The 12,956-nt window shown below is 30.3% G+C and overlaps 5 protein-coding genes across 5 annotated transcripts; 3 read left to right on the forward strand and 2 right to left on the reverse strand.

Moving 5' to 3' along the window:
* Nucleotides 1-1,725: 1,725 nt before the first annotated feature.
* On the reverse strand, nt 1,726-2,553 carry Kpol_345p4 (enoyl-CoA hydratase/isomerase family protein; the record flags this gene model as incomplete). The annotated part of the gene is made up of 1 exon (XM_001642664.1): nt 1,726-2,553. The coding sequence occupies one exon, from the start codon at nt 2,551-2,553 to the stop codon at nt 1,726-1,728; it is 828 nt and encodes a 275-aa protein (XP_001642714.1).
* Nucleotides 2,554-3,060: 507 nt separating this feature from the next.
* On the reverse strand, nt 3,061-3,549 carry RSO55 (Rso55p; the record flags this gene model as incomplete). The annotated part of the gene is made up of 1 exon (XM_001642665.1): nt 3,061-3,549. The coding sequence occupies one exon, from the start codon at nt 3,547-3,549 to the stop codon at nt 3,061-3,063; it is 489 nt and encodes a 162-aa protein (XP_001642715.1).
* A 1,961-nt stretch (nt 3,550-5,510) lies between these two features.
* On the forward strand, nt 5,511-8,351 carry SXM1 (Sxm1p; the record flags this gene model as incomplete). The annotated part of the gene is made up of 1 exon (XM_001642666.1): nt 5,511-8,351. One exon carries the CDS (start codon nt 5,511-5,513, stop codon nt 8,349-8,351), a length of 2,841 nt encoding a protein of 946 aa, XP_001642716.1.
* Nucleotides 8,352-8,798: 447 nt separating this feature from the next.
* On the forward strand, nt 8,799-10,706 carry UTP5 (Utp5p; the record flags this gene model as incomplete). The annotated part of the gene is made up of 1 exon (XM_001642667.1): nt 8,799-10,706. The coding sequence occupies one exon, from the start codon at nt 8,799-8,801 to the stop codon at nt 10,704-10,706; it is 1,908 nt and encodes a 635-aa protein (XP_001642717.1).
* A 1,033-nt stretch (nt 10,707-11,739) lies between these two features.
* Nucleotides 11,740-12,378, forward strand: HPT1 (hypoxanthine phosphoribosyltransferase; the record flags this gene model as incomplete). The annotated part of the gene is made up of 1 exon (XM_001642668.1): nt 11,740-12,378. The coding sequence occupies one exon, from the start codon at nt 11,740-11,742 to the stop codon at nt 12,376-12,378; it is 639 nt and encodes a 212-aa protein (XP_001642718.1).
* Between the last annotated feature and the right edge of the window lie 578 nt (nt 12,379-12,956).

Below are 12,956 nucleotides of genomic sequence, written 5' to 3' on the forward strand. Positions count from 1 at the left end.
AATACTATTAGTGGAAGCTGTTCAATTGATTACATATTTTGAAACTTCAAGATTATTTCATTTCGACTAAAGTAATATTGTCAGAAACAGATTTGGGTGTCACATTTGTTTAACTTTACATAATTAGACTACATGTATCCTAGATCGAGGCCCATTGAAAAATCTTGGCTTTTTGAGTTCTCATTGTCAATAATGAACTTGAAAATATGTACATAATAAATTTGATTTGAGGTTGACCTAATATATTATTTAAATCTTGTTAAGGCCAAGACCTTTTAAAAATAAAACATCATTGATTTCAAAAAAATATCAAAAGTACTATAATTTTATATTCATTTCAGATAATATAAATTTTGATAGCACTGATATTCTAACTAGTTATCAAGAATTAAGCACTAGAATAATTATCTCTGTTCTAGCACATATAAAGTGATGCAAGTTTCATACATGGCTATAACCATGACAGTATAATTATGGTTTAGACCATGAATAGCAATCAGAGGTTCCTCATTGGTGATTAAATGAATTTGACACTATAAAATATCCTTTCATTAGTATCTAAGCTATTGACATTAGTCCGGACTTCCTTGTTCCTCATATTAACTATGGGCTAAAACTAGTGTCAGAAGCAATATTAGGAATAATTGATAACAGAAATGCGTTTAATCTCCTATTACAACACTGCATAAGATAATTAAATGTTTAAACAAGATTCCGTCCGTATTCCTGAAATAAAAAGGGAATAAATTCTTCATTGATCATTTCAATCATTAGTTCAACTAAAGAGCGTTTTGGCCACATAGCCGAAGTATAATAATATTTTATAGATTTATTTTCATCCATCTGACTCAATTGGAAAGTTCATTCTCATTTAATTTCTATCCTACATTTAACAGAGCTAGTCTAAATATCTTAATCTGTGCAGCCTTTTCATTATTAGTACGATCTGTATTTCTTCCGTTGTTTTCTTGCCAGATCTTTAAGATCTGGCGTTAGTTCCATGCAACCAACAAGAAAAAATGAATGAAAAAAAAAGGTAACGGAATTGGCTGTATATTCTCTATTAAAGGGATAGTTGTGGTATTCATCTAGGTAACAAAAAACTTAAAACAAAGAGATGCAGGTATTTATAGTACTATGCTTTTTTCTGTTATTAATTAAGAATAACATCTGATTCACTTAAGTAAATAAAACGAATTTTTTGTTACAATCGGATACTGTATACTGAATAATCTGATCCCTCACTATTGATGCTATCAATTCTATCAGTAACTAAAGAACTAAAACATTAATTGTAAAAAACTGTATTTATCTGACAACAACTGAACTCTTAGGTGAATATTCCATCAAGCAACGGATTTTTAAATTCAACTTATCTAACTTGTCTTTGAGCTTAGTAAAGGAGTACTACGGGATTATTATATAAATTCATGTAAAAGATGAAATAAGCCAAAACCTCCTTAAGTATTGGAACCCAATTGATGCTTTGTTTCATTAATCTTTTAGAGTTGATTGCATTATCAAACGATTGTAAACCATTTAAGAAAAAGATTTGTCTCTGACAATTTCCCTTATTTGGATAAATTTAACCGCATATTATTGACTACATTTTCTATACAGCAAAATGCTTATCGCCTAAAAGTAATAATGAAGTATAGATATCGTTACAGAGATATATGTATTAAATATAAGCTAAGAGTAAAAGTCGAAGCGGTACTAATTTGATCATAATTTGTGTCTTCTCTCTTTATTCTTCATTTGTTGAAATCTCTTTTGAGGATGACCATCTACCCAAAATGGGAATGTTGTAGTACTTTCATTTGCCTGTGACAACTTCAACAAACGACCATACTCTCCCGTCATGATTGTATTTTTAATCCCAATGATACTATCTGGGTGCAACTGCTTCGCCTGTTTTTGAAGATCCGCAATAACTTTCTTATTAAACTCGTCAGTATCATCCATTTTATAATTCCTAACAATTACTTTTTTATCAAAAAGTTCATTATATGTTATAGGTGTACTAAACATCAAATGTTCATTTGCGCAACTATGGCCTAATTTTCTAGCCACTGTAATACTTGAACTCAACTCTGTGACAAATGCCAGGTTACTGAATGGGAATAATAGGTAAACTGAATCAGTCATAGAGTACACAATATCACAAAGCATAACTAAAGCAGCGCCAAGTCCAATTGCAGGACCATTTAAACAACAAATTAAAATTTTTCTATGCTTTAAAAATCTGTCTGCCACTAGTACATTTTGAGAAGATATTGTCCCAAATAATAAAGATAATTGTCTTAATGGATTTTTCTCCTTTTTAATTTCACCAAATTCTGCAATAGAATCAAATTTGAACCCGGCAGAGAAAAACTTGCCACTACTTTGAAAAACTGTATACAATATTGAGTCATCCTTGTCAGCTTTTTCCAATAGTTCAGAGATATAGATAAAGTCATCAAAACTCAGGGAATTCAAATATCTTGGATCAGTAAAACTGATAATGAAAAATGCCCCTTCAATACGATAACTAACACGAGGAGAACCCATAATTCCTTATGTATATCTAAGATTTCTATTATTATATGAATACCCTTTTAAATGATATGTAGATATTCGATTTTATATGCTCCTTGTTCAAAATACAGTTTAGCCTGAATTAAAATAAAGACCAATATGTCAAAAAGGATATAAGAAAGATCTATTCTATTCTCCTTACTTTTCCCCACAAACAAAAAAAAATGAAAAAAAAAATGTAAAACAGTAAGCCACCTTTAGATTAAAAACACTTATGCTCACCATTTATATATAATTTATGTCCTTAATCACAATCATCAACATCATTAGTTTCCCCTCTATAATTATCTTTATTTGATCCTTATGATGACGCTATAATTTATCCTTTTCTTATTTCCGGAGTTTGAACGTTTAAATGCATCACTATCATCTCAACGTAACATGATAACTATTTCAATGATCAATAACTATATCTACAAGATAAGTTGATTGAATTAAGAGTAATTATTGATACTGAGATGGAGATTGAGGGTGGAGGGTTTAGTTTTGTTGGAATATAGATTTTAATATCTCTTCATCCTTTTTCAATTGTTCTAATTCTTTTTGTTTTTTCAATTCTTGATGCTCTTCATATTTCTGTTTACTTTTTTTATATTTTGATTTCTTTGATTGACGATGCCATTCTTGTACTGCTTTCTCCCTTTCAGATATCACTTCACCGTTCACCTCTATGCCATTTCTAAATCTTTCGATGGCTAAAGCCATTTTTTCTCTTGCTATTTTTCTATTTTGGTCCCTTGATCTTGTCTCTTGACATTCGACCACTATACCTGTGGGTATATGTTTTAATTGTACTTTGGAGTTGCTTTTATTTATTTTTTGACCACCTGGTCCTCTTCCTCCATGCATAAAACTTTCAGTACATTCAGTTTCTAGTTGTTCATTAAATTTTGGTCTTGGTGGTAATTTATTTTTTTTGATGAGATTAATAGTTAGAGCACTGAAATTTCTTTGTAATCTCCACATCATCAAAATCAAAATAAAGATCAAGATCAGTATCAAAATTGATTTGAGCAGTGTGTCAAGGATGTTGAATTCAATTTAGTTCAATTTCATAAATATCTACTCTTCAAGACTGATATCATCAATATTACACAAGCTAAATAAATTTATATGCGGGTACTTGATTAAGATAGGGTAATAAAAGACTACTAAAATTTAGTTCTTTAGCTTTCTAAAATATGTGATAATAGCAAAGTGGAAGAAATAACTAAATACCAAATTGAAAATGAATATTTCAATTATAAATGAATGTAACCTACATTAGTGGTTCATAGTAATCTAATTGTGACTTAATAGTGTACATCTATGTATATTACAGCATGGTCGTGTTTTTTTTTATCTTATAACAAATAGTATTTTTGGTTAATCTATATTATATCCTCAGTAATTAAAGTAAATTTTGAGTTCATAATGGAACAAATAATTTAAAGGGATGATGACAAGAGATGGATACGTTTCCCTTTACTATGTAAAGGTATTCCCACCAGAAGTTTACACCCATACCTATATCCACAGTATGTATTTCTTACTATTATAGATTACTCAAGTAATTAAAATGGGGTGTATTGTGAGGGTAACTTTAAAAATCGGTTTTATTGTCATGTCAATTGTAGGGAACGTTGATGACAACTGTCAAAGTTAAATATAAGCTGCTAATCAGACAAGATTTTATACTATATAATAATATATGTGAATACTTGAGACTGAGTTGGTTTTTAAGAATTGCCAAAGTCACGGGATTTATTACTTCAAAACTAACAACAATTTCAGTAAAATATAATAGATCATAGTTCTAAACCTGGTATTCTTGTTGGATTACCTCCAATTTTTCAAGGACTGACGAATTGATGAATTTAGTGAATATATTATTCTTTTGGTAGTGACCAAAAATGTGACACAAAGAGATGTTTTTTGTGTCATTTGTAATATTTAAAAAGAAACTTCTTTAAAAAGATAATCTTGTATCTGGAGGCAGATAAGCAGATTCTCAATATTGCTTTATTTTTTAGCTCTATATATATAATATATTTGGGGAAGTTTGGATTATGTTTTTTTTAAACTTTAGTTCGTTATAATTTTAATTCAAAAGATATTACTTCTTAAGTTGCCAAACAAAACAAAAATTTTACGTTTCATGTTTGAAAATAATTACCATATTTAAAATTCCTATGTTGATCAAATAATTGTAAAGGATATAGAATTTTAAAAAAAATATACTGTGCTCCTATATATTTAGACTTCGAATATCCAATCCCTTGCCAATTAGTCATTAATTGTCCAGTTGTTGGCGTCTATTTTGGGAAACTCAAGCAACTTCATTACCCGGTCATTAAATAATTTTCTTTCGAAGTGGAAAAAAAATTGGACGTATCAGATAAATCATGATAGACGGAACAAGTGTGAAATTATAGTGGGCAAAGAAAAAATTGTTTAGTGTTTTCGTCTTTTTTTTTTTGCCAATGGACATTTTTCAATGCAAAATAATACTATTAGCATCAACACAAGGAAAACTAGCTGTTTATAATTCAAACGATGAGGTTCTGTTATGATTAAGATAATACATATATATATGTATTTGTACAGGTATATATATTTTGATATTTGTATACTGAAGTGCAATTTTTCAAATTTTTTGGGTGTTCTGTGTTAAGAATTCAATGGAGAATAGTTATATTTGTCTTTGATCTAGGTACGGAGTTTAAATTTAATTAAATACGTCGAACTTTAAAACTATATTTAAGAAAGAATCATTAGCGTATAGACTAATATCAATCAATATTCAAATAAATTAAATTCATTCTTTTAGTTGACGTGGAATTGATCATTAGGAAAATTGCTTTTCATAAAAAAAGACATATTGATATTGGTATAAATTCCAAACAATAGTTTAAAGCAAAGAATATACATATTTATTAAAAAAACTAAACATGATAGATGAACAAAAAATTTTAAGATGCATCGAATTGACTATGGTCTCTGATGCAAAATTAATTAAAGATGCAGAATTACAATTGTTTGAGTTTCAAAAAGAAGCAGGTTTCACAACTTTTCTTTTGAAAGTAGTCGCTAATGAAGAGTTCCCAATTCATGTAAGGGTCTCTTCTGCCATTTACTTGAAAAATAAAATACAAAGATCATGGGATGCTAAGAATCGTCTAGATGGTATCATTCCTGATGAGCAACTGACAATAAAGGAAAATTTAATTCAAACTTTGATCAAAAATGTTTCAAGCAGTCATTTAAGACCACATTTAACAGAATCTGTAAGAGCTATCTTGAATTGTAATGACAATTGGGATTTGATTAGTGTTATAAACGAACTATTATCCAGTGGAAACCAAGATTATATATATCCAGGTCTATTGCTATTATTTGAAGTTTGTATTGTCCATAGGTGGGATATGGCAGGAAATAGACAGTATATTGATAAAGTTATTAATTCCATTTTCCCTACCGTAGAAAATATTGCTTCTCAACTCGTCAATGCAGAAGATTACAAATCAAATGAATTATTATATTTAATTTTGAAATGTTTCAAATATGCTTGTTTGAATAATTTCCCAGAATATTTTACAAATGTTGATAAATTAAATTCTTGGATTCAATTACATTTATTCGTTTGTGCAAAACCTTTACCAAAACAAGTTTTGGATTTAGATATTTCAGATAGATCATTGGATAAAAGGGTTAAAGTTACAAAATGGGGTTTTGGTAATTTAAACCGTTTTGTTCAAAAATACTGCAGAACCACAAAAGTTGTTACTCAAGATTTTGTTAATTATGTTTTCATGAATATCGTTCCAACAATTTTAAAGGAATATTTTAAGATTATTCAACTATGGGGTACCTCATCCTTATGGTTGAGTGAATCGGCCTTATATTATTTGATACAATTTTTAGAAAAGTGTGTCACAACGGATGAGTTATACCCTTTGATAAGCCCACATTTGGAAACTATTATTCAAAATGTTATTTTCCCATGTCTATGTGCTAGTAACAGAAGTGTTGAATTATTAGAAGATGATCAAGAAGAATATACTAGACGTTATTTCGATTTGAATCGGGAAGGTTCCACCGAAGATGTCGCATCTACTGATTTTATTTTTGTTGTGGGCCATAAACGTCCGGCTCAAATGCACAAAGTTTTACCATTTCTTAATGAAATCTTTAACAGCTTCTTACAAAACTCAAACGATTTAGACATTGCTTATAGACAAGAAGGTGCTATGAGAACTGTTTCAACATTTTTCTCATTCTTAGAGCCTTCATCAGAATTGGAAGGTATTTTTTCTCATTTCATCGTACCTTTGATGTCTCAAAACCAATACCAATTCTTGGTTGCCAGAGCCTTGGAAACTATTTCTTTATATAGCCATCCATTCCAAGACATGGCAACTCTTTCAAAATTATTTGAAATGACCTTTAATCGTTTCATGGATAGCGATTCAATCCCTGTCCAGGTAGAAGCTGCCGATGCATTAAAGACTTTGATTATCTCAAACCCAGATATACACCAACATATCTCTTCTCAAGTTCCAAGAATCATGGAAAAATTATTAAAGGTTTCTAAAGAATTTGAAATTGATACGTTATCAGAAGTTATGGAAGCATTTGTGGAAAGATTTGCTGATGAATTGACTCCATTTGCTGAAGATTTAGCTGCAAATTTGACGGAACAATTCTTACAAATTGCAAAGTCTATCGTTGACAACAGTTCAAGCTCATATTCCAGCGCCGACCAAGATCAAGAACTTCAAGCAAGCGCTTTACTACAAACAATGACTACAATGGTTATGGCCATGAATAAAGTTTATCTGGTGGATAAATTTTTGCCTGTTGTAAAATTTATTATTTTACATGCTCAAATATCATTTTTAACAGAAATTGTTGATCTAATGGATTCATTAGCTTTATCTTCTATTGGGATGTATCAACAATTCACTCCAGCTATCTGGGAGATGTTCGATGATGTGTTACATTCCTTCCAAACTTATGCAATGGATTATTTCGAATCATACCAAGTTTTCTTTGAAACAGTTGTTACTCATGGGTTCCCTAGAGACCAAAGTTATGTTCAACCATTTTTAGAAATCTTATCAGTTAAATTAGAAAGTGACATCGATTATGATGTTGAAGGTGTTTATGATATTTTGGTGTTATATGCATTGTCATTAAAGGACATTCCTCTATTTGATAAAGCTTTGCGGGCATCTAGTAATGATGAGTTAGATTTAGATGATTCAAAGATTATCAAATGTTTCCTAGCAAACTTATTTATCAAGCCTATCGAGACATTGCAAGTTGCTGAAAGAGAGGGCATGACTTTGAACTTATTACAAAAATGGTTCAATTGTAATTTAACCAGTGTTTTTGCGATTAAGTTACAAATATTAGCTATTATATCATTGTTCAAATTACCTGAACTTCCTAGTGCTGTCAGTGGCTTTGTTCCACAATTTTCTGATAAGTTAGTAACAATAACTGAGAAGCTTCCATTAGCCATAAGAAAACGTGATACCTTGGCCAAGGGAGAAGAAGGTATCGATGAATTATTCGAATCTCCAGAAGATGAGGAGTACTTCGAAGGTTATGAAGATGATTTAAAGGAAACAGTATTAGATCAAATCAATTGTTTCCAAGAAGTTGGCAATTTCTTCAATCAAATAAAACAAGAAAATTTGGCAATGTATGAAAAGATTCTGGGATCCTTAAATGACGAAAGAGAAAATTCATTACAAGTGATCCTTGAATTTGTTGCCCAAAACTAATGAAACAAAAATAATTAAAATAAATAGATACTTTGTATAAATTAATCAAAAATACTACATCATTTCTCATTAACATTGACGTGTTATCGTCGTTGGTTCAGAAGAATCAGGATGAAAGCATATTAACTCATATTGAATCATAAATATCGATAGACATATAAAAGTGACAATCAATAGTTTAATGGTCAAAAATATGATTTCTACTGTTAGAGACCACCTTGATATTAGTTGGCTGGCGCTAACTAATTCTAAAGCTTATATCATTTATTTTCTTAACTGTCATTATGAACGAACTACATTGAAAAATTTTTAAGATGCGATGAGCTTTAGTTCAAACTTGATAGTATATAAGAAAAGTATTGCAAATTAGCATATTGAATAATTGATGGACATTCCATTCCAGAAGATCAATCGCGACCTTTAATTGCATATTGTGGTTTATATAGTATGTCAGTTCAAGAATCGCCAGTAATTCTATCTAAATATGATCCTCAGGGTCAACATTTGGCATATGTCACCATTGCATTAGACAAACAACGTATTGCAGTTGAATCTACTGTAGATAATGGAGGAATCAATAGTGAGAACGATATATTTTTTTATTTGGATGATTCCAATTTAAGAGTTACATGTATGGAATGGAATTATATTTCTTCAACTGAAACTTTGTGTGTCTTCATTGGTTTGAATAACGGTGAAATTTGGGTTTATTCGCCGCTATCAAACGAAGTTATTTACAAGTTAAGTACCGGAAATCCATATGAAATTAAAGATTTGGATATCTATAACTCAGAACTTTGGTCTATCGATAATAACGATACTATTTATCAATTTTCGTTAGATGAATTTAAACTTAAACAACATTTCAAAATCGAATCTTGTGTTCAGTTAAATAAAGTCCATGTTGTTCCAAATAAAAATAATCAATTATTAGTTGCATCGCATTCTATATCTCTTATAGATACACAAAAAAAAGAAGTTGTTATTACTTATCCAGGTCATATTACTCCAGTAAGCATTTTAAAATCCATTTCCGATGATTTTTTCATCTCTGGTGCCATTAACGATCGTTTCTTAAATGTATACGACATTAACTCCGGATTGACTAAGACAGTTTTAGTCTCTCAATCCAACGTCAATACATTTTCTAACTCTAGCCAAGATGTCATTGCTGTTACTACAGAAGATGGGAAAATTGAAATTTTTGAAGATCCGCTAGTTACGAATACCAATAAAAAGAGAGGAAACAAGTCTAAAAGATCTTCTAAAACCATCGATGCAATTTCTGAACAATCGAATAAAATAGCAGTAATAAATATCAACATTAAAAACGACATTCTAAATCTAACCTGGTTAAGAAATGCCACCATACCAAGTTTTTCAACAATACAATGGAGAACTCTTCCATCGGAGTATACATATGAAATCAATTTAGGCATTGGAACTTCTTCAGGATCCAAATCTAATTCATTATACGGGGTAGATTTGGCATCAGCTAAAAATTATGCCGAGGGTAATGCCCAAGTTACTTCTGGTGATAACTTCAAGCATGTTGCCAATATAATTAGCCAATTGGAAAAAGAAGCAGAAGAAAAAGCAAAAGAAGATGGAGAAGCTGCTACTGAAACTTTAGCAGATAAAGTTTCAGCTCTTTCAGTATCACGCCTGAGCGGTAAAAAAGCTAGAGATTCTAAAGGCTCAGGTATGACAACTGGTACTTTTACTGTAGTATTGTCTCAAGCCTTACAAGCCAATGACCATTCATTATTAGAGACTGTATTGAATAATCGTGACGCCAAAGTAATCAAGGATACTATAATAAGGTTGAAACCAACTTTAGCTGTAATTTTATTAGAAAGACTGGCTGAAAGAATTGCAAGACAAACACATAGACAAGAAGCATTGAATGTGTGGGTTAAATGGTGTTTAATAGTACACGGAGGGTATCTAGTGACAGTTCCAAATCTAATGTCGACATTATCATCATTGCATTCTACATTAAAGAAACGTTCGGACTTACTTCCTAGATTACTGACACTAGAGTGTAAATTAGAAGCTGCATTGAGTACTATGGAGACCAAAAAAGCAGGTACTATAGAAGAAGCAAGATTAGATGATGTTGCAACTTTAGTAGATGAAGATGAGGAATTTGTAGAGTACAACGAAGAATTAGACGATGCTGGATTAATTGAGGATGGTGAAGAAGATTATGACAGTGAAAGTGATATCGATGAAGATGTTGAATACGATGAAAGGGGTCATTCAGGTTCCAAATCTAACCACATCGATCACGACCACAGTGACAGCGAAGAAGAAGAAGAAGAGGAAGAAGGTTACAGTGACATAGAAATGTAGGCACCCATAAGTCTGTGTACATACTAAATAATAAATACATAAATTAAATCGATAGACACATTGTAATATCATAAAGAGACTAGTTAGATCATACTCCAAAGATAGTTAAAGTATCGTGTCCTTCTTACCGCCGCCCATCCATCCATCATTCATCACCAAAATTTAACTGATTCGAACTAGTGATATACAATCTGATGTATTTCATGTAAACTTCCTAATACGAATATGTAGAACTTCCAAAGAAAATCCTATTTAGGAAAACAAATACTGTATTAGGAAATAAAAAGTAATAAGAATTCAAAAAAGCTGCTTCTTTTCTTTTATCGTTTCTTTTTCACCCAAAACAAAAAGAAAAAAGCAAAAGTTTCACGTTGTTTCTTTTTTTTTAATTTTATTTTTTGCATTTCCTGCTTGCGATGAGATGAGATTGGTTTAACTAACAGCATAAAGTAAAAAATTATGAACTTGGACTGATATAATTAATTGTTTAGCTAATTAAAGGTTAATTAAGGCATTAATTAACCAATGATTTATAAGAAGTTGGAACTAGAGCTGCTATATTTGTGAGTAAAAGTTGACCTCTTTCTCATTTGCTTTTAACTCTAGATTCTACTTGTAAAGCTCTGTTCTGTGATTTAAATTTACAATTTGATTTATTTGAATTATAATGAAAAAGAATGGAAAAATCGATGGAGAAAATTTTTTTTTTTCGTTCCTTGTTTGCTTTAGTTTCTTGTTACAATAGTTGTATGTAGTAGTATTATAATAGTTACTTTGTCGAAGCAGAGCTTGATTCAGTTCAATTCACGTAAAATTAATTGAAAAAAATGTCTTCATTTCCAGTTGTTACCTTTGTTTGAGTTCATCGATATCTTCAATATTTTTTTTTAAATAAATCCTATTTAAGTAGTTAACTTGAACTTTTATAGTAGTCTTTGGATTTTAACACTAGTTGAATTTAATCTTTGTACAATATTTTAATTCGTTCTTGAAAATTCATTGTTAAAAGAAACCTATTCATTTTATTTACAATATGTCTGAAGAAAAGCAATATATTTCTTACAATAACGTTCATCAACTATGTCAATTCTCTGCTCCTAAGATCAAAGAATTTAAGCCTGATATTATTATTGCTATTGGTGGTGGTGGTTTCATCCCAGCAAGAATTCTAAGAACTTTCTTAAAGGAAAAAAACACACCAACTATTAGAATTTTTGCAATTATTTTATCATTGTACGAAAGAATTGAAGGTTCTGATGTTGAAAAACCAGGTGTTGAAGTTCAAAGAACTCAATGGATTGATTACGAACAATGTAAATTAGATTTGGTTGGTAAAAATGTTTTGATCATTGATGAAGTTGATGACACTAGAACTACTCTACATTATGCTTTAAGTGAATTGGAAAAAGATGCTGCTGAACAAGCAAAGGCAAAAGGTGTTGATCCAGAAACACAACCTGAATACAAGACCAATTTCGGTATCTTTGTTCTACATAATAAATTAAAACCAAAGAAGGCTGATCTTCCTGAAGATATGGTTAAAGATGAAAAGAGATATTTCGCTGCTAGACATGTCCCAGACTGTTGGTTAGCTTACCCATGGGAAGCTACTGATATCGTATTCCATACAAAGATGGCTATGGAACAAGGTAATGACGTTTTTTTGCCTTGAATAAATAAAAGTCACATTCATCAATATTAAAAATTAATATAAAATTAAAGATTAAATAACAACAACAACAACATTTAAAGGACATCTTTTCGTTCCATTATCTCTACATGTCATATTATTTTTTTTAAAAATAATCTGTGTAAATTAGTTAAATATAAACTTAATATATATATTTTAGTCCCATAATAATAGCTACCCTAGCCTTTGCATGATTTATTATAAAATACATAGAATTGGTAATATTTGTTTCAAATATAAATAACTGTTTTAAAAATTTATTCAATATTATTTTATTAAGGCCGAAAATTATTAAATCTAAAAAAAAAAAAACCTTTCTCTATAAAATTCCTTAAAAAACGAAAGTGAATTAACAAAATGCTCTTCAATTAAAACCCAAATCTTCTTAAGCCCAACGAGAAAAAATTGAAAAACCTCTATTTAGGGATCCTTTAAAAAACCTCGAATTAAAGGGAACACCTTTTAAAGGTTGGCAATGTAAAAATTTAGCCTGATAAAGTGGGAAACCCACCTCTCCTGGGAAATCCTTTGGTCCCACGGTATCCCTTTAAAAAAAATAC

The sequence above is a fragment of the Vanderwaltozyma polyspora genome, genomic scaffold (assembly GCF_000150035.1).
Source record: "Vanderwaltozyma polyspora DSM 70294 KpolScaffold345 genomic scaffold, whole genome shotgun sequence".
NCBI classification, from domain to species: Eukaryota; Fungi; Ascomycota; class Saccharomycetes; order Saccharomycetales; family Saccharomycetaceae; genus Vanderwaltozyma; species Vanderwaltozyma polyspora.